General features: G+C 40.6%; 1 protein-coding gene across 6 annotated transcripts; it reads left to right on the forward strand.

Annotated features, from left to right (window-relative positions):
• The first annotated feature begins 302 nt into the window (after positions 1-302).
• osa (trithorax group protein osa) lies at positions 303-21,114 on the forward strand. Of its 6 annotated transcripts, XM_088046988.1 has the most exons (13): positions 307-1,301; positions 3,923-4,204; positions 12,457-12,586; positions 13,638-14,552; positions 14,875-15,056; positions 15,445-15,489; positions 15,620-15,808; positions 15,859-16,231; positions 16,820-17,361; positions 17,414-17,579; positions 18,073-18,375; positions 18,427-19,592; positions 19,654-21,114. In XM_088046988.1, the coding sequence occupies exons 1-13, from the start codon at positions 612-614 to the stop codon at positions 20,422-20,424; spliced, it is 5,754 nt and encodes a 1,917-aa protein (XP_087903114.1). In that variant the 5' UTR covers positions 307-611; the 3' UTR covers positions 20,425-21,114. The 6 variants fall into 6 exon arrangements, with proteins under 6 accessions (XP_087903115.1, XP_087903110.1, XP_087903111.1 ...); XM_088046989.1 differs by having other exon boundaries at positions 303-1,301; positions 17,141-17,361; positions 18,073-19,592; XM_088046984.1 differs by having other exon boundaries at positions 305-1,301; positions 17,429-17,579; positions 18,073-19,592.
• Positions 21,115-21,222: the final 108 nt, after the last annotated feature.

Below are 21,222 nucleotides of genomic sequence, written 5' to 3' on the forward strand. Positions count from 1 at the left end.
GATGGTGATTTTAGTATGATAATGAGCCGAGTGAGTTAATCTTGTTTTGGTTGAATTAGTGTTATTTGAATTTGGCGCTGTTTCTGTCGACTGTGAAAAATCCGCGCGTTTCTAAGTCGGCTGTGGAAGTCAGCGCCACTATGGTGTATGCTTAAAGATGGCGAAAAATAGATCAGAGTTTTTGTGATATTTTTGAGGGTTCTGGTGAGCAATAAGAAGAATATAATTTGGAAAATGGAATCTATGTAATGTCGGTGAGTTAGGTTTGTCGTAATTGCATTGGGTATGTGTTAGAAATGCGTTAATTACATGATAAGATGTTGGCGTAGGAATCCGACCTTTACCCATAACCTCCTTTCGTGTTATTGGAGTAGATACGGAATTAAGTTGTGTGTGTCAGATGTGTCCATCATTTTGGATTATTCAAAAAGTTTGGTGGCGTTATTTATTTACAGAATCAAAAAAGTGTTAAAGTGAGTAATCTAGTATGTGTTTACTAGGACCCGGGTGCGAATCGGGCTCCCAAAATGAAGGCAAGCATCCGTTGCTGACTATAACGGCGGGGTGTTGGCAACGATCGGCCGTGCTAGATCGCAGCCGTTTTTCTTAACATGGCTGCAACGCAGGCCGAAAAGCAGCAAAATGACGTGAATTGTGAGAAAGTGCAGCCGGATCAGCATCTGAACGTGCGGAATTCCTTGTTGCAAAATGGGACCGATAAGAGTGGAGTTCGCGGAGGCGGCGGTGTAGCGGTCGCCAAGGCGAAAAACACCGGCGGCAAAAACCTCGTCACTGAAATGAGTCAATATCGTCCGGACGGCAGTGGCGGCTCCGCCGCATCTTCGGGGACTTCTGCTCCCCTCGATCAGGGCCCCGACGCCGAACCGGGGCCCGGCAGCGCGCCCCCTGACGCGACCGCCTTTCCCACCGAGGGGCCCCCCGCCGACGGCCACGGGTACGGATTCCCTTACGGCCGGGACGTGCACAACAGCACCGAGGGTGTCCACGCGTTCGGGCCGCGTCAAGCGTTCGGTGGCCCCAAGCAGGCGCCCGGTGCGCCGTACCCCCAGCGGTTCGTTTCGGGCCAGGCGATTTCGCAGTCCACTGGACCCACCCCCACGCTCAACCAGCTGCTGCAGAGCAACAACCCGATGCCACCGCATCGTTATCAAAACAGCTACGGTCATCCCGAGCAGCCCTACAACCAGGGATGGGCGCCCCAGAAGACGCTGCCTGCCTACGGGACTCCTCCGGCGCCCGCGCCGGGGGTTCCACCGACGTCTTATCGTAACCAGCCCACGGTAAGTCGACCACATTTGCAAGGGCCCCACGAGGTCGCTTTGTCCTAAAATTCGAATCATGGCAGGAAAAGCGGCTCCACGTGATGATACCATCTCACGTTGAGGATTCGTTTCTATTTGCCTCCAGACTACCATCATAATTTCTCGTTGATTCGCCGGAAGAGACACTTGGACGACACACGGTGGTGCATATATTTGTTAATTGTTCAAGTGTATCTAAACATGCTAAGTCCGTCCTTGAACTTGCTCTGACATACGATTACCGCACCGCCCACTTTGTTATTATGCAATCAGCTGACGTGTCGCAAATGTGACGTCAAACAGTTCCCGTACTCCCACATATGCCCGCCCTTCAACCCCCTTAACTTAGATGCTTTTAGGTCGCTCCTTACCCTTTTCTCTATTCTGACCTGAATTGACGATTTCCACCGATCCATTCCTTTCTATCATCTTTTCTCTTAAACTTGTTCATATTTCTATCAACCGATTCCACCTTGACACTTGAATGCACTTCGCTTTCTTGTTTATTTTCATTTCCTATTAATCTTTATGCATACATGTGAGATTCGCACGCCAAACAAAACTACTAGTTTTTACTCAAGCTCCAATTTCAGACGAAATTTATTAATGACCTGAGTCAACACGCTATTTATAGCTTACTTTTAACAATACTTATTTAATAGTGATATCGTAAATAGGAAGTACTACACAAATGACACTTATTAAGAGTATTTGTTTACTTTTGCACTTTAATTACATCAAAACCATTCATTAAACTCATGTCGTCATCAAGTACCAAAGAAGGCTACAATAAAAACTAAATTATCACAATCTATTAACGACCCTCGATTTGCGAAAACAAACCATTATATTATCAGGATCTATGTCAGTTTTTCACATCAATTACATAACACCACTGCAACTGAATAACACGCATTCATTTTATTTTTGTTCCATCAATTCGCATTCGATATTTCAACCTCAAGTTTTCCCAATTATGTCACATAAACACTCCCGTGTTTTTTGTAGCTCATTAATGTTCCGGTGGGTTCATTGGATTCGTATCAGCTGAGAACTGAAAGCCGATTAAAAGGAATCGGTAGTTTTGTGGTTATTTATCGCCTCCACTTTTTAAATATACTATTGAGTTACGGAATGAGGATCATCCAGTTCGGTAATCAACGCGAATCACTTAAACATTTTTAACACGAATCAAAACAACAACTGGATTACGAGTACTACGATTTCATTGATAAAGAGTTTTGATCTCATAATAGCTTTCTTTTGTTGAGTATAATTGGGGGTACAGTTTCCGACGCGTTTGTTTAACAGAACGTGCAAAACAACGGTTTTAAGTTGCCGGTATCTGAAAGCGACGTCAAGTGGGCTTCTGCATTTTCTACATGTTGGTAACCCTGTTTAACTTCAAACTGACAGAACTACCAACTTGTATTTTTTAAATAAATGCACAACTCTGAGTATTTATTTGTAATTCGGAAGTGGAGGTGCATTTATTTGATTAGTACAAAAACCCTGGAATTCTCATCGGAAATCGATGCTATTTCATATCTGAGTGAATTGACTCGAATACACAAAATTCAACTAGGAAATCGAAGCGAAATTGATCAATTTGTTTGTCGATTTTTAGGGTCTAATTATTGTTTTTGAACGTCAGAACTGTACACGAACGAGCAGCATGCTCCGAATGTCACATCAAAGGAAAATTCACATGAGCACATTCACTTTGGGCGGTTAAATTCATTAATCATTATTGAATGACGAAACAGATTAACGTCAACAGACACAATCCAACAAAGTGTTTGTTCTGTGCGGTTTGGAGTTGAGTTCTTAAATTTTGAGATGCATTTAGTGTGGTGGGCAATGTTATTTTTGAATGGGTTATGACAGCGCTGAATTGTGTTTGAAATTTGTTTAGAGTGACAGATTTCTAGTTGAAATGCAAATCTGATTTGTTCCGTTCACGTGTATTTGCAAATAAGGGAAGATACCTGTAACTCTGTGATGGTTTACTCGGTTGGAATTCGAAAATGTTTTCGAACTTGTCGCGTATAGTTTATTGATTCGGAAGGCGACAAGTGAAGGTGTGGAATTATGAGTTTAAAGGCGGCTTTTATGAATGTTGAATGTTTGACGTGCGGTTAAGACTTAGTACGTGGTTGTTTATGTGTAACATTCCAGTGCGATGGTTTTTTAATTTGAGAAGAGTGTTAACGTGGAAAGACTCAGATTGCTAGAGCGAAGGTTTCGTGGAAAACAGTTAGGTCTAGTGCTGTCGGTTTTAGGGCGCTAATAATGTTATATTTAATGGGTTGGTCGGGAAATAGAGTGTGATAATTTAAATGTGCACTTTGTCCTCCGAATAGCATGGTGATTTATGAGCGTCAGAAAGTCGAACTTGTATTGCGGAATGTGTTGCGGTAGGTCAACGAGACCTATTGTATGTATTCCGACCCCTCTCGTGTTTAGTAACAATCGACCGTTGCACCCTTCCCTCGCGATTGTAACGTGGCAATAGCGATCTCAAGACCTTCGGTGCACGCTAGCGTGATCGCGTTCTGTTGACGCTAGCGTGGCCGTAATTAAATCTGTGTTTTTCGCAGCTGTCGCCGGCCTACAGTGGCGGCACGGCGCCCAGTCCCGGTTACGGGGAAGGTCGCTCGGGCTGGGCAGCTCCTCCAGTGTCGGGCCAACACGGCCCTGGAAGTCCAGGCCCTCCGAACACCACCGCTCCTGCAAGCCAACCTTCGCCGCAGCCCCCTAGCCACTCCCCAGGCCCCGGATTGCCACCGAGTCCTCAGCATCAGCAGCAGGGCCAGCATCAGGCCTTCCCGAACAGGCCGGCGCAGCCGACCACCCCCAACGCACACGCTCCTGATGCGGCGGTAAGTGTCACAACCCTCCATTGCGGCTCCCGCTTTTCATTCTTAGATTATGATAAACTGTTACGTAACAGAGCGATATAATTAACCGCGCTCTTGACCTTTATGATCCGACGATGTAGACAGCACGTGTTTTTGTTGTGGGTGGGGTTGGTCTCCCGATGGTGGGGACTCCAATTATATGCACAATATCTCAATTAGTGACGCGTTCGAGAATTTACCCGAATACAACGTAATAAATAAACTACGCTACCATTACCACAATCAATGGCTTCTCGATATTCCCATTCACGTTTCCCTACAACTCCCTACATTCCTAATTTTCAACAACTATTCACAATTCTTATTCTCAGAAATCTACAGTCAAATCTCATTACCGTTATTTAAGTGCAGGCTGAGAAAGGGTCGCATTCGAAATTTACCATTTTCCCCTCTTCCATGTCTTATGTCTTGAACACGAGAAACTAGGCAAAATAGAGTTGAGTGGTTTTCATGCTGAAATCTACAGATCAAAAGGAGTCGTCAAGGTAGCAATGTAGAGAAAACACTTCTGTCAATTTCGTATTGTCGAAATGTTTAAAATGACTGCATTTAAACACTTTGTTGCCATTTCAATTTTAAGTATAGTTACGTCTCCTTTTAAAGTGACAATAATTTTCTTTGATCTGATATATTCACCATGAGCGTTTTTGGTAAACTCTCGTTTTAAGTTTTCATTGTACCAAAAATACAATCGAAAATAGTTTAAAATGTATACGTGATATTTACCATTCAATCTTCGAGGCAAACACGTGAAATCCTTCTTATTGGTTATATAAAATATTTTCAAGATGAGCTTCTGAATGAGAAGTTCGACTGTATGTATACGATTGCGGCGTTGGAAACATTTTCTGAATAGAAACACTTTGAAGTAACTTTTGTGTTCACGGATTCGTCGAAATAGCTTGAATGTGTGTGAAAATTTCAACGTTACGTTACACAGTTCTTAGAGTTTACTGTCTTTCTTAACAGTTCCTAGTTTGAATTTATCTCAGCTTTAAACGAAAGCTATTGATACTGAGATTCTTATAAATTAATCAAAATACATTCGGAGAATAACGTAGAATTATCATAATACATGCATTACATAAGTATAAGATGCAATACTCTAAAATTTAGTTTTAGGAAAGGAGAATTTAATCCGCACTTTTTTGCATGCGATACTGTCAGTTACAGCAACAGGACGCAATAAACGTTAAAATTCTCCGCTAAATGGTTTTATGAAAATTACATTGATTCAACGGTTCGTGCAAAATTTCAATGTTTTCGCTTTTGTAAATCTACACAACAACAATCAGTACAAAACGTAAAGTACATTAATATACTCCAACTGGTTGCATAGCTTTGAAGCTGAAAAATTCGTTGATCCTCTACATTATTGTATTTGCCTATTCGCAGTTTTCTTGCTCATCACAAACATCAATGCATATGCTTGAAATAACATATCTGAGCTTATTCTTTTTCGATTCCCCGAGTGTATAAATTATCGGTGTTGAAGTGTTGGATATTTTACAAAACATTTTTATTAGCACGTAAACTGCATTAAAGATACCAGGTAAGTGCTCGGTGTCTCACGTGTGTTTGTTTGTTTTGACTAATAGATGTTCGTATTTATGACGTCTATGAAAACTTAGTGTTATGATTATCGTTTTCATTCATTTTTTCCAACAGTTTATCGTACTCATAAAGTGAATTATTCAAAACACATAACTAGACGTGGACTTTCATTCGATTAAAAATTTCCTGGTCTCCACCTTGTTTTCCTAAGTTAATTAATAATGCAACTCATGATTACGTTTGTGATTTTTGAGTATGCTGTATAAATAATGTACTAGTAGTTAGCAGATCTGAATGACTTTTTGTGGGATTAATTAATTTTATAGATAACGATATAAGGTGAAAGTTTCTTCTCTTAAGTGTTTATGCAGCTGTTGGTCGATACATCTCAGAGTCATTCTATTGATTCTGGTACGTTAATTATTTGCCAGTTCAACTGATATGAAGGGCGAATGAATTATGTTTTGTTGAGTTTGACGTTGAGATCGATTAGTCTGTTTTTTTCTTTAATTCATATTTCTTAAAGTTGTGTTTTGAAGGGAGTAATTAATTTAACGATCGTGTTCAATTGTAGTGGGTTCAGTATAATCCAAATCAACGCATGAGAAGTAAATTCTAGATGTTTATTTACCGAAAACGAAGTTGTTTTTGTTTCATTTAGTGAGCCCCGTTGCATGAAGTAGTGTATTTTTATGGTTTTTATGTTTTATTGTTGTTGCAGAGTAAAGAAACAGAAACAGGGAGGGAAGACATAGTAAAAACGCCAGTAAGAGAGCGACCTCAGTTGAACATTTAATAGAATACTTAGAAGAATTACGTTTTGGAAGTGGTTTAAGATGGCTCGTTGAGACATTTATATGTGGATATAATATCACGAGTTGGTAGGATTTGAAGTCAAAGCCAGTATATGCAGAGAGATCGTGCGGTTTCGAAACAGGAAAGGCGGAATGAATTTATGTTGCGGTGTCGTGCCGTATCGTCGTTTTTGTCTGTTGATGCACTGCGTTGATGAGAATGGGAGTTGGCAAGTTGATGTGGCGACGTAGTTGGAGTTGTTTGCCGCCGCCATAGCCTGCGTAGTAAGCATTGCGAGCCTTAGCCTACGAAGTGCGGAGCGTCGATCTAGGCCTCTCTCGTTGTCGTGTTGGCAAAACGTTGCCGCGTTGCTGACTGCCATCTAACCCGCTAAGTGCCGCTCGGTATTGATTGGTTCTGGCAGAGCCGGCAACGCCGCTTGCTACAGCACGCTGCACTGCATTTTGCTCGGGCTCAGCCCTCTCGATCGTTCTGGTGACGTTGCACTCTTATAACCTCTCGTTGGCCTGCTGGGTGCTTGTGTTACTGCCACAGCGAGCCGTTGTCTTTGCTGTATTTCAAAATCCCCTCGCTTCCTTGTTCTCGCTAGATTCATTCACTTCACCGCTCCTACAGACTGAGTCGTCACATTTTTTCTTCCTCTTCACAAACTTCTTCAATGGTCTCAAACCAACAATTGATAATTCTGTTCGTTTTATCTTCGTTGGTAACGTTGTTAATTTTACTATTTTCAATGTTAAAAGACATTGATTTTACTTTGCCTTTCTCGCTCTGGCTCTCTGTCCTAATAAAGCCGACTATCGCAACCCTTAAATATTTACCTTCGAGGGGAAAGGCAACTATTAATTTAAGCAAACTTTCAAAATGTATCAACAATAAATACATGACCCCATATCTTCTACCTCACTTCCAAATTTTTATAACTCCGACGTGCAATGGAAAATTCCTCTTTTTGTCTTTCCGCTAATGTGAAAGTCGGACAATTGTCAAAATTTCCCGCTGAACAACTTTTAAAATTCTTTGCGGGAGATACAGTTATTTAACCTAGGAGCTGGTTTTTGAATCGGAGATTGAGTCATAATCATGTAATTACTGCATCTTGACCATGTTGAAACGATATAATTGCTGCTACTGCTATTCAACTTGCCAATAATTAATTCACTTTTTCGAAAATGAAAACAATTTTTTGCACAGGTTTTTCCACGGCTTGAACGTTGACCGTTCTGAGAACTTGATTATGTGATTATATGATTGGCAATCGCAATTAGTTTTGAGAAATACATAATTTCCTTCATACAACCGAAATTGGATTGGGGCATTCTTTGCTTGTCGGGGTTGGAAAAAAGCGGGGTCAGGCCTTGAAGCGAATTATCAATTATCCACGTATTATGAGGGAATGGAAGAGACCAACTGGGGTGCGCTTCCATGGAGTTATACATAATTTATTCCATTATCAATTAGGGTTGGTTTTTCATATTCGTGTTTTCTGACGCAGTCATTGTTAATTGGATTGTGCAGAATGAACCTGTAGTGGTTGTAGTGAGCCGTCGAACATTTAACCGTTTCTTTTACGGGATGATCATCAATTAAAATGATCAGGAATCGAGTGGAATTCCGATGGTGGAAGTTGAATACACAATAAACCGGCATAATTGGCTCAGATGTGTGGCAAGGTCATGTTACGTCACAACGTGCAGCATTTAATAGAGAAAAGTGCAATTTCATCGAATTGCATGCAATGAGTTTTACGTTTCCATCTATGTTACCATTTGTTCAATTGAATTTGGTTGATTAAGTGGTTTGTTAGACGATGCGCAGGTTTTGCAGTGGTTTTATCGGTGCAGTCTTTCATCGGTTAGATTTGAAATTATAACTATTATTGTTCGTTTTATCAGTAAAACCAGCAATTGAGATCGATTTCGATCAGTTTTGATGTGGTCAGAAAGCGAGTCTACATTTCAGATTTTTATCGAGTTAATTGTCGGTTATTTAAATTTGTTTATTTTTGGAAATCGGATTTTCTGTTAATAGAGGTGATATATTGAAATAAAGCAGTTTCCATTGAATCGTGGAGAAATATCATCGTTGTTCCAGTGGCATTCATTAATTATTGGAAGAGTGGGTGGCGGCGTGTTTCCGCCGGTCATATGATCTGTTTAATTTATTGGGGTTTGAAATGTGTGTTAGTTTGGATTTGGTCTCGTCGGATCGATCTTGGCGTTGTTGGGGGTGGGTCGGAGCGCGGCGGGTGGTAAGGTTAAATTGCTGGACGTTTGATTCGTTTTTCCTCTCCCCTTTAGAAAGAAAGAGTGAAGTGATGAGATCGCTGACCCCTCGAGAACAGAATGATTTATGTTAGAGTCTGGACTATGAAGATGTGTTGTAAAGCCGACGTTATTCAGAATAATACGGGATGAACTTTCTAGACCTACCCTAATCTAAATCTGGGTCGTCTGTGACGGCTGTGCATAAAATAAGTAACATCACCACCACCTGTCGTGTGCTCGTGAATGGGCTAAGGACGACCGTGCATTTCAAATAAGCTGTCGGAAGTACAGGTTGTGGACCACTATCGAACTTGCAGCCTCATCCCCCTCACAATGCCACTTGACCACTTACTTTTCAAACAACAGACATTATCATACCGAGCCGGTTTGACAGAATGACCATTTCTTCTTTGGAATTCACCAAGAAAAAAGATAATGGTGACATGCGGCGAAGACTACAATCCCTACCGTTACGCAATACAAAAACAAACGCCAACAATTCTATACATCATCAACGAAAAGCGGAGGTTTGAAAGAGAACCGTTCTTTTATAGCCTAAACAATAATAATAAGCACACCAAGATTTGAAATCATAACAGTTTTATCTTAATTGAAAGAAGCTGTTTTGCCGAATTTAGAAACAATCATCGCAAAATTTCAAAATAAACAAAAATTTGAAAAACGCGTTCACGCCTGCATTACCCACAATTGAATATGGGTGATGAAATCGTTTGTTTAATTCGTTTTGCTATGATATTCTCTCGAAGCGTGTTTTCAACATTACGTTGTAATCCACTCCAATTTAAAAACCGCTATTTTGTCACGTATTTGTTGATGAAAAGCGTTATAATTTTTTATTCACACAAATTGATGCTAGAGTTAATTTGTATTGTAGAACTGAACTGACTAGCAAATACATTATTCATGGTTGGACCACTGACCCTAAACGGGAAGACACCTTGCACTATTTTGCACTTTTAACAACCGAATTTGCATAATTCCAAACACAACAGGTCAAGATTTAAGTATTTTAAAGACTACAATTGCTACTGACCGGAACTCATAAGAATTAAATATAGTCAGTTGCTGATGCTATTTAAACGACACGGTAATGTAGCAAAGTAACAGCTGTTCCGTCATATTTATTATTAAACGTGAAAGTAATTTATCAAGAGTAACTGCATAAAAATGAAATGAATTCGAAAAATACAGGCTGGGTCTTGTCGCAGATATTTTTGTGCAACAAGGGTCAGACTAATTGCTGGCAACGATATTTTATTTTCCTTGAGGTTATTTGGTTTATCTTGTTTCTCGGTCGGTTAAACTATGCAAGTTTTAAGTTTAATGAACGTAACGTATTTTGTTTTGTTTTTGTTACAAAAGTGCCGGCTTAATTATTAGTCTGTCGATAACAAGGAGTTTAGCATATTTTAACAAAGAACGGTTTACTGCATCATTATCTATACAAGTGTCGGTTATTTTTCACCGCAAAATTTGATCTGGAAGCCACAGCCTCCTGTAATGCATGGCGTGTCTTCCTGTACTAGGGCAAAAAGTTTAGTTTTTTTTACAACGAAGCCGTGGTGTTGGAATGCTCACTCATTCTTTAACGGTTTTAAAAAAAAAAACATGTTCTAATCGTATGATTACCACACTATTTATATTTTTGTCGTGTCTAGAGTATTGTTTTTATCATGCGGGGTGTTTTATTGTTACAAGTACTATTAGATTTCTTTCCAACATTCCATGTTTTTATATGTTCATTCGAATCTAATATATGTAGCAACCTTTCATCGATTTTTCAAAAGCTGTCGTTCCGTTGTGTAAGTGAATTTTTATTATTTTGTCTATGGAAATTGAGCCAGCTGTTTTCCTCCCGTACTGGTATGTTATCAGTTGAAATTGTTTACCTTGGCGGAAAATGACGAAACTGAAAGTTATACAACATTTATTTGGGGTCAATGAATTATTAGCGTATTTTGGCTTGGAACAAAGTCGTGTTGTGACATTTAATTTAATCGTTATCTAACAGAATTATCGATTTTGAATATGTGAATGTCAGTGTTACTCTGCTTTTGAGAGATATTGAAGGTTACAATGCGTGTAAATTAGTCGATAATTTTTTTTAGAGATGTTTATTATTGTTTTGTATATCTTTAATTTGTTTTGGCTGTTGGCAACGATCAATGATGTGTGACATTTTTTATGACCTCATAGAAACGTACGTTTGTGATAGATCGTCATTATATGACGTATGATTTAACTGCAAAAATTATTACAATGTTATCTGTTCGCTTGTGTTTTCATCACAACGCGGCTTTCTCATGCAAGCGAGTTCTTTGATATTTGATCTGAAAATGCATATTCCCACAAGAGAGGGTAAATACGCAACAAGTTCAGGGAAGTTTATTTTAAACAACGACAACGTGGGTGGGTTCACGTAACAGATATGACTAATCAAAGGCAACTTGTAATTTTACGATAGAATTTAATTTCCTAGAAGTTGATTATGAAGGATTTTACTATAAAACAGCATGTCATGCGATATCAACATAATTTTGCAATGCTTGAAATATGCATGGTATTCATCCACACCAGGCGGTTACACCACACTTGTTGTTTCCATTGTAATTTGTTTAAACATAGCGTTCACCCAATTAGTGCGTTGTTTAAGGAAAGCCATTGTTATTTGACTGCACGTGTAGCAAATATTTTTTAACTTTGACAAATAAAAAAAACAGGTGTAATTATAAAACTAAAAAATGTATTCTTACTTGAATAAAGCTAATGGTAAATATTCGCGTTTTTAAGTTGATATCCTCTGGGCACTCCCGTTCTTGTTATTATAGGTATAATAGAGATACCTCGTATCTCGACAGGCAGATCCTTTGACATTTTATAGATGACCGGAAAAACCTTCGGCTTGAATATTATGTTTATTGATCAGAGGAAATGAAAATGAGCTTTTGATCGAAGTCGGACATCAGCCTTTTCCAGTCTGTTCAGTCAACTTCTGAAGGAGGTTATAGTTGCACTTGTTTGATTGTTCTATTCTATTTTTATATAGGTTCATTAATTATGTAGATGGCAGTAATTGGGTCGTAAATGATCGCGATTAACTGTGAAGGGTTGTAGGTAGTAGTTGAGGTAGCGTTCTGTGAAGCTCTATCAACATTATGGAAATCGATACAAGTAATAATAGAAATAAACGTCTCCTAAACGAGTGTTACATAAAGCGGAACTTCGTAATTGCAAACAGTTGTGGCGTGATATTTTTGTCTTAAAACAGATTTTCCATCATTTTACGTATTTTTCATGTGCTCGAAAGTGTTTGGTATAATTCGGAAGTGGTCATGAAGGTCAGACGTCGCGTCGGGGTGGATTTTTCCAGGGTTTATAATGTGGGGACGTATCTATTTCTTCGTGTTTTGAATGAACGCAAATAGCTCCTGGCGGGGTGGCCGAGTCTACCTCGTCTTTTTGGAAGGGGTGGGCACTTTCCGATCCCTAAATTGTTAGTCCCCGTGTTTGGCACGTGAGCGTCGATGTTAATGATGATATTCTTGTCTGTTTCAGGATCTGAGCGGCGGCAATAGCAATGACAGTTCCGGAGGGCCAGCTCCGGGCACCCCTAACTCTCAGGGGATGAGGCCCACACCCTCTCCCACGGGATCAACGGGATCGCGCTCCATGTCTCCGGCTGTCGGTCAGTATATATATACATTCTCCCACGTGACTCGCGTGCAACTCCAACCACGTGCTCTCTCTCCCATTGACTGCCGAGAGCAACTTCGATAAAATGCGGATGTGGGTCTCCTCAACATTGACCTACATTTTACTGCCGGAGCCGGCATTCTGGGTACACAATAAACCACACTTTACTGTCATCTCTTCTTCCAACTGAATCTTGTAAGATTCTTGATGCTCTTTTCATTTCCAAACTTAGCCAAGTTGTTGAGGAGTTCACGAGTTTTTTCGGGGTTGCTCGATGTGGAACATAAAACCGACCATTTACCTTTTACATTTTTTTAAGAGCACTTTCAACATTTTAGGTGCCATGTTAATGATTCAGTTTCGACTTAATCAGTCATGCTATTTTAAACATTATCAAATACTTTGAAATCTATTTTACGATAAATTACTTCAATACTAACAAGTCCATAAGGTTTATTTTGCTCAGTCGACAAACGACCGTCGTATGAACATTTTCAGTGGCAGTCGATATTTGATAATAAATCCTTGAAGTTGTCTTCGGTGACATATTATGTTTGGTAAAACTCTTTTTTAATAATTTATTCATAGAATTGGATGATATAAAATGTATTAACATTTAATTGCATTTCATCGCTAATAACTTGCTGTTTTTAAAGATCTCATTGTATTCTACTTTCTAAAAATAGAAATACATTTCTTGAAGCACCTAAAATGTTTTATTGTACGACAAATTAGAAATTACTTATCGGTATCATTGTGGCAAAAATTGATCTTTTATTCGATAATATGTTTTGTATGCTTCCGGTTGTAGTCTTGAATTCAACTTTTTTTTCTGGGATTAAATTAGAAACAAATTTCATTTAATTATTTTTATAGTTTAAATTAAAAAAAAATTAAACTTATTTGATTTATAAAGTAATAAATCTTGAAAGTTATAAATTCTTCTAATATTGTTAACAATAATGTTTGGTTTATGGTATTGAAATTGCAACTTTTATGTATGCATTTTTTATGACCTAATATTTGATTTGGTATTGTTCCAGGTCAGCAAAACATTCCGATGCCTCCTAGGCCGTCCAGTGGTCAATCCGATGGCAGTGGATCAACTCGAATGAGCCATTCGCCCATGGCAACGCAGGGCAGCTATCCGGCGCAACACTCGTCGCCACATCCAGCTCACGTTCATGGTTACAAGGGTCATCCTGGCATGGTATCCAGTCCTGCCGGACAACAGATGCCACTTTATCAGCCTAACCAACAATACCCACCAAGTGGTTATCCACCGAGGCCTCAGGGCAACATCCAACAATATCCCGGTCAGGGCTATGGACCTCCGGCGTCTCAAGCGCCGCCGAACAACAACATGTCTCCTCAACAGTATCCCAATCGGTCATCCAATCACATGCCGAATTCGCAGTTTACACCGTACCAACAACCTTGGCAAGGACCAGTGACGTTACCGAAAGGAAACGGACCTCCACAAGCGCCGGGTTCGCCGTCACCAGGCCCTCCAGGACCACCAAGACCTCCGCACTACCTCAAACAACATTTGCAACATAAAATGGGTTTCGGAAATGTTCCCGGTTCGGCGCCACCGAGTTCTAGTCCACCACAGAACTACCATATGGGACCGCCGCCACCGGGTCATCATCATTCAGGAATGGGTCCTCCACCGACAATGGGGCCTCCTAACATGCCGCCGGCTAGTAGTCCATTAATGCCAAATAGTCATTCGCATGATGGACCCATGCCACCACCCAGTTCTACTCCAAACTCACATACGCAAATGGGTTCTGAAATGATGGATAATGGTATTACTACTACGGCGCAAGGAGGAATGAGCACTCATGTCACTACAGCGTCTGGAGGATCTGTTACGTCCGTCGTGACGACAGGCCCAGATGGCACGTCCATCGATGAAGGGTCACAGCAATCGACTTTGTCAAATGCTTCAGCAGGTACACACAAAAGATTTTCACTATATCGAGCATTACGTCATAAAAAATTTGAATGAAAAATTTTTGTTCTTAAACAGCTTTATTATCAGTAGTTAATAATATTTTAACAGCTGCGCATATCTCGTAAACAGTATGTCGATAAAACATTGTTTCCGCTGGAAGCAGTCTCGATTTTTTTCTCAAGAAACTTTTGCATAACAAATTGAATAAACGCCGGTTTTGGAATATTACAGGTTTGGTATGAAAAACATGAAAAATTGTTAGCTTTGCATGTGTCGAATATAAAACAATGTTGTGACCACAACTGTATTTGCTGTTTTAGCCTCTGGTGAAGATCCTCAGTGCACTACTCCAAAATCTAATCGGAAAAATGAAATGGGACATTACAGCCATCCGACGACGCCTCAAAGCACAGTGCCATCACCAGGGGCAGCTAGTATGAATTCAATGCATGATGAGTACGAGTTAAGCAGCCCCAGTTGGCCCCGGACGCCTGCAAGTCCTGTAAGTTGTGTTCAGCTTTCATGTGGATTGTATGTGTTCACACACAATCATATGTGTTTATCAAGATTTTTATGTATACCACTCTACACAAGTTATTTTTGTTCAAATGCATAACAGTATTATTTGAAACTTTGTGATCGAGTTGTGTGGCATTCAGCAAAAGTAACCGAATTTTTTGATCTTTGAGTAATTGAAATACCCACCATTGTTTTTCGTAGATCAGACTTTTTAGTGACTGATGAGTGTGTATGGACCTGCATTTATATACATTTTAATTGTTGATTTGAAATGTCATTGCAATGGGTCCGTTTTCACCCACTTAACAAAGAGCTTAAGTCAATTGTGTTTGTTTAGTGTGTTCACTGAGCTAACTGGCGGGTGTTTCCAGGTGTTTAACAGTCATGTGCCTCCTCCGGACACGTATCGCTCAAAGGTTTATATATAATATTATTTAATGTCGTGCTAATGCTTGTGGTAGCATGTCCAAGCATGTATTGTGTAGTGCTTGTCAATAGAGTTTTTATCATTTTTTCTCTGTCTTATTCCAAACGTTGCGTTTACAGAAAACAGACAGCCTCAGCAAGCTATACGAAATGGACGACAGCCCCGATAGACGAGCTTGGTTGGACAAATTACTCACCTTCATGGAAGAACGTAGAACGCCTATCACCACTTGCCCTACTATATCTAAGAATCCTCTGGACTTATTCCGTTTATATGTATACGTCAAAGACCGCGGCGGGTTCATGGAGGTACGTCTTCGTGAGATTATTGTTAAGAACAGTTTTAACTTTGTTTGTAGGTGACTAAAAACAAAACATGGAAAGACATCGCTGGTATGTTGGGTATCGGAGCATCTTCTAGCGCCGCTTACACGTTGAGAAAACATTACACGAAGAATTTACTGGCATACGAATGTCAGTTTGATAGAGGCGGGATAGATCCACAGCCTATTATCAACCAAGTTGAAGCTAGTTCGAAAAAGAAATCTGCTAAAGCCGCCTCGGTACCGTCACCAGGCTCTTCCAATTCTCAGGATTCCTTTCCGCCACCCGGATCTGGTGGAACCTCTATGGATGGTTACGGTTATGGTTATCCACCAGGTGGTGGAAACCCAGAATACAACCCTTCACAACGACCCTCGTCTCAATCAAACGCGCCTTCTCCACATGGAGGTGAGTTGTTTCTGCGACTTTTTCCAAATAGAAAAACGACGACGTGATTCTCGTTTTTATTGTGCAAAAACGTTATTGTTATTTTTGAATGGTTCAGCCTCTGTGGTTGTCTTTAAATTGACGATGACGTTTCAATGGTGTTTCGACTATGATCGTCAATTATCTCTATTTGATGAAGGTATTAATTTTTTCCCGAATCGGTTACTTTTTATTTACTTAACTTTATCAGTTGTTTGCACCTGAAAACGAGCTTTGCCATAAATGTATAATGTAACCTAAACGTTATTTAAATGGTGATTACGAAGTGATAGCGATAAAGTTGGTCGTTTTATTAGGAGGCTTCCGATGAATGATTGATCCATTCTTATAGTTAAGCACTGCAGTTTTATTCGAGTTTAATACTTTTTGTGAGAGTAAATGAACGTGAGAGTATTGTGGTGTCCCTACAGGATAAATCTGCTAAAAGTTAACAGTGTGAAGATGTAATTTTTGGTGCGCGTATCATCAAAAGTTAAATTCTAGTGGATTTGCCTGTATACGATGCGCGAATCTGGAGTGGAGTAGTACATGTATTTTATATTCTCTTAGGTTCAGGAGGGGCTAATCATTTAAACAATGCCGCCCCTGGGGGTCCTAGCCCTGCAGGCGGGGCTGCCGACAACGTAAGCGTTTCAAACCCTTTTGATGATGTGTCTCCCAGTCCACCACCACGGGGTGGCCCCTTTCCAGGTGGACCGCACCCTCCTTATCCTTCAGGCACTCCATCTAGACCACAGGGATATAGCGGACAGCCTGGATACAATCAGTATCCAAGTCCTGCTCCTGGTGCTCCTCCAGATCAGTATTCTTCGTACCCACCAAGTACAGGTTATCCACCTGCCGTTAGACCAGTGTATCCTCCATATTCAGGTGATTCAGGAGCACCGCCGCCGCCCAATCCAAACAACACCCCAGTTCCACCAGCGGCAGGACAAGATCCGTATAATCGTTACGCGATGGGTACGGCACCGACCTCCACGTACACACCGAGGCCGAACTACACTGGTTCTCCTGGTAATGCGGGACCGCCGACATCGCAGCCTCCTGCAGGGCCCTATACCACTCAACAGGAATATTACCGACCAGAACAGGTAATTAATCAAATAGTTACCTTTCGTAAATCGCTCATTTCACTAATTGCAGAATTATCCTAATCAGCAGGGTCCTTCGGCAACTGGTAATTATCCAGGAGGCCCACCTTCCAATAAGAATATGCCTCCTCCCGGGCCGCAACCATCCAGGCGACATCCAGATTTTGTTAAAGATCAATCATATCAATATGGACCGCAACAAAGACCACAGATTTATGGTATGTAATCATTGTTTAATGTGTCAAAAATCGGAGGATTTAGCTGTTATCTTGTGTAATACACACAATTTTTTTGTACATCGTGGATATTATCGGTAGGGATCACTTTCAAATAGATAAACACTAAATAAACAAAATACATAAAGTAGTTACATGAGATAAGAAAAAAAGCTTTTACTATACGATAATTTAATAGCACACTTGCCTAAAGAAATTTTTATCGGTACAATCATTTAGTGTGTAACCATCCGGTGAAATAAATGGTTTAATGTGTGTGTATTCTGGTTTTGTGATGACTACATTAAGTAAGTTCATCAATGCTTTCATATCGTTAATGAAATAGGAGTTTATTTTCGTCAGTGTCCCATTTGTTTATTTGGAAACATTAAATATTGACGGGTGTGTCATTTCACATTGAAATGCGTAATTAATTTGGTGAAAGTTAGAATACGATTTATTTTTAAACATTTTAAATATTTAAATATGTTTTCAGCATGGTCAAACAACAACCAGTATAGACCTCAACAGTACGGAGCAGCTGGAGGTCCCCAGGTCGGGAATCAACAATGGACCCAAGGAGGAAGACCAGCAGGTCAATGGGATCGTTATCCTCCTGGTAATCAAGGGTATCAGCCTTCTCAATCAGGTCAACAGCAGTGGTCTGCAATTCCAACTCCTGGTGTCGGTCAGAATCCTCCGCTAAGGCCTCCCCTAGGTGGTCCTCGCCCGGGTAAACCGTTCCCCATTATGCCCCCACAAGGCGGTAAAGGAAGCCAACCAACAGCTTTATCAAACAGTTCGTATTCTCAAAGTCAGTTACCGAAAAGGGAAATAACTTTTCCTCCAGATAGTGTGGAAGCCACATTGCCGGTACTATATCGACGCAAGAGATTGTGCAGAGCTGACGTTGGTCAAGTTGATCCGTGGCGCATCATCATGTGTTTACGTTCAGGACTATTGTCTGAAAGCACTTATGCTTTGGATATACTCAATGTTTTATTATTTGATGATTCATCCGTTGGATATTTCGGATTGAACCAATGGCCCGGCCTTTTGGATATCTTGATCGAACATTTCCAGAGGGCGTTGAATGACATTTTTGACGGCCCGTTTCCGAGGGACGAGAAACCAGACGAATCTGAGGTGGATTTGGGAGGTATAGTTACACCCATCGACCCAAACCTGAAATCGGTGTTCCTACAAAATACCAACAACTATACATTCGTATCTCGTAAAGGATATCCCGTTAAGCTAGTAGATCGAAGTGAAGAGATCTTCATTCAAGACCATCCAAAAGACTGGGACGTGAGAGGTGACGCAACCGGTGCTAGTATTCTCGCAGATATGTCAACAGACCCTTGGCAGTTACGTGCTGACCATATACTTCCAACATTTCATGCGGAATTTAGCCGAATACCATTTCATAGGCGGTTAGAAGACAGCAAAAAACCAACTGATGACACGATACAAGAACGGCAGCGAACTCCGCCACCGGATGACACGCCACCGCCTTGTAAAATTAGTGACAAAAAACGTAGGACAGAGACATTAAGTGATGTGATATCTCGAATTAAAAAGGTTTCGTCGGAAGCGAACGGTGTGCTCACATTAGAGACGACTACTGTAAAGAACGACGTAGTGAGTGAAAAAGCGAACTGTGAGGAACAAAGTGTAGATCTGAACGCGAGTAGTGTGAACGGGGAGTGTGGGAAAGAAAGGGAACCACAAGTGCGCGACGAAGTCGGGGCTTTGAAACGACGCCGTTCTTCGGACTTTGAAGACGAGGCATATACTAGAGACGAAGCAAGTCTGGTGCTGATCACTGAAAGTCAGGACAATATCGGCAAAAGATGCGTTTGCATATCTAATATTCTTAGGAGCCTTACGTTCGTCCCCGGCAATGAGAGCGAATTTGCGCGTAATTCGACTTTCTTGGCGGTTGTGGGAAAATTATTACTTCTCCATCATGAGCATCCGCCACGAACTCAGAAAACTCGAAATTACGACCGAGAGGTGCGTAAACAATAATTTAAATTGTTAAAGATTCTAAGATTTCAAGTTTTGCTTGTTTCAGGAGGACGCGGACTTTGCCGATTCTTGTAGCAGTTTGCAGGGTGAAAGTGAATGGTGGTGGGATTTTCTAATTCATATTCGAGAGAACATACTGGTGTCAATAGCCAATATCTCAGGCCAGATCGACTTCAACACGTATCCAGAAGAGATAGTGAGGCCTATTTTGGACGGTTTGCTGCATTGGGCTATTTGTCCATCGGCGACCGGTCAAGATTCGTTTGCTTCAGTTGGACCGTCTTCGCTCTTGTCTCCGCAGCGTTTAGCTTTGGAGTCTTTGTGCAAGCTCTGTGTAACAAACAACAACGTAGACCTGGTGATCGCAACACCGCCGTTCTCAAGATTGGAGCGGTTATGTGCAGTACTGACGAAGCATCTCTGTCGCTCGGAAGATCAAGTTTTACGTGAATTCTCGATAAATCTGCTCCATTACTTGGCAGCGGCTGATAGTAGCATGGCGCGCACGGTTGCTTCGCAGACTCCTTGCGTTTCGTTGCTGGTGGCGTTCATCGAGCAAGCCGAACAAAGTGCTCTGGGAGTGGCGAACCAACACGGCATCGGGGCCCTGCGAGACAACCCCGACTCGATGGGAACGAGTTTGGACATGTTGAGGCGAGCAGCGGCGACGTTAGTCTTCTTGGCCAGGCATCCAGACAACAAACCTCTACTAGTACAGCAAGAATCGCGACTTCTGGCGCTTGTAATGAGTCAAATCTTAGATCAGCAGGTAGCACTCCTGCTTTCCAAAGTACTATTTCAAATATCTCGCAGCTAATCCCTCTGTAGATACTCTTGCGGCCTTGGACTGGTGTACAGACCTATGTATAGCGTGAATACTTGTACTTTACCAATGAACAGTGTGTATGTGTGCGTGTGATGGGACTAATGGCGACAGTCGCCGTGAGATCCGGATCTCCGATAGCTAATGAATTCACATAGTGTAACCCATAATTGTACCATTTTGTAAATTAAGCAACATACGTCTTTCTGGAAATGTCAAACATCCATGTTACTTATGTATTTATTAATTTGAATAACAGAGTACGGTAGTGCTGTAGCTCTCGAGTTGCCTGGTACGGTGGTCATCCCCTTTATTTTCCTGCGCACTCAGTTCTCTTATTTCATGTTTGGTATTACTGTGCGAATGCTTTATACATGTCTGATAATGAAATAAATAAATGTACAAAGGAAGTACCGAAAATGGTGTTTTTATACAAGTTTTAATTTTCTATGTATATTTAGAAAATGTTTTATACATCCCATTTTAGATGTTACATTGAACTCTGTTAACGAACAAGTATGGACTGTAAAACAATGCAAACTTGCGTTATTAGAAAAGGCAGTCTTGCTATAGAACTCAAATGTAGTTTAAAATATGTGGTGATATTTTTCTGGCTGTAGGTATATTTCATCTTATGTATGATTGCATATTGTAAAAATTAAGTAAATGCTAAATACATTAAAATCTTTTTAATTCTGATCTTTACCCTTTTAACTTAAAATCAAACTGTTTAAAAGCTCAGGTAAGTTTAAAGATGTCAACAAAGTAAACTAACAATTGTTAATAAAAGTT

The sequence above is a fragment of the Gnatocerus cornutus genome, chromosome 10, assembly GCF_029298725.1.
Source record: "Gnatocerus cornutus isolate USDA-ARS CGAHR chromosome 10, icGnaCorn1.1, whole genome shotgun sequence".
NCBI classification, from domain to species: Eukaryota; Metazoa; Arthropoda; class Insecta; order Coleoptera; family Tenebrionidae; genus Gnatocerus; species Gnatocerus cornutus.

What these genes read in the sequence shown, in the direction of transcription:
- osa (XM_088046983.1), top strand. Translation starts at nt 612, where the DNA reads ATGGCTGCAACGCAGGCCGAAAAGCAGCAAAATGACGTGAATTGTGAG. An exon ending in CTTATCGTAACCAGCCCACG is followed by an intron (nt 1,302 to 3,922) that starts GTAAGTCGACCA and finishes TGTTTTTCGCAG; the next exon opens with CTGTCGCCGGCCTACAGTGG. An exon ending in ACCGCGGCGGGTTCATGGAG is followed by an intron (nt 15,809 to 15,858) that starts GTACGTCTTCGT and finishes CTTTGTTTGTAG; the next exon opens with GTGACTAAAAACAAAACATG.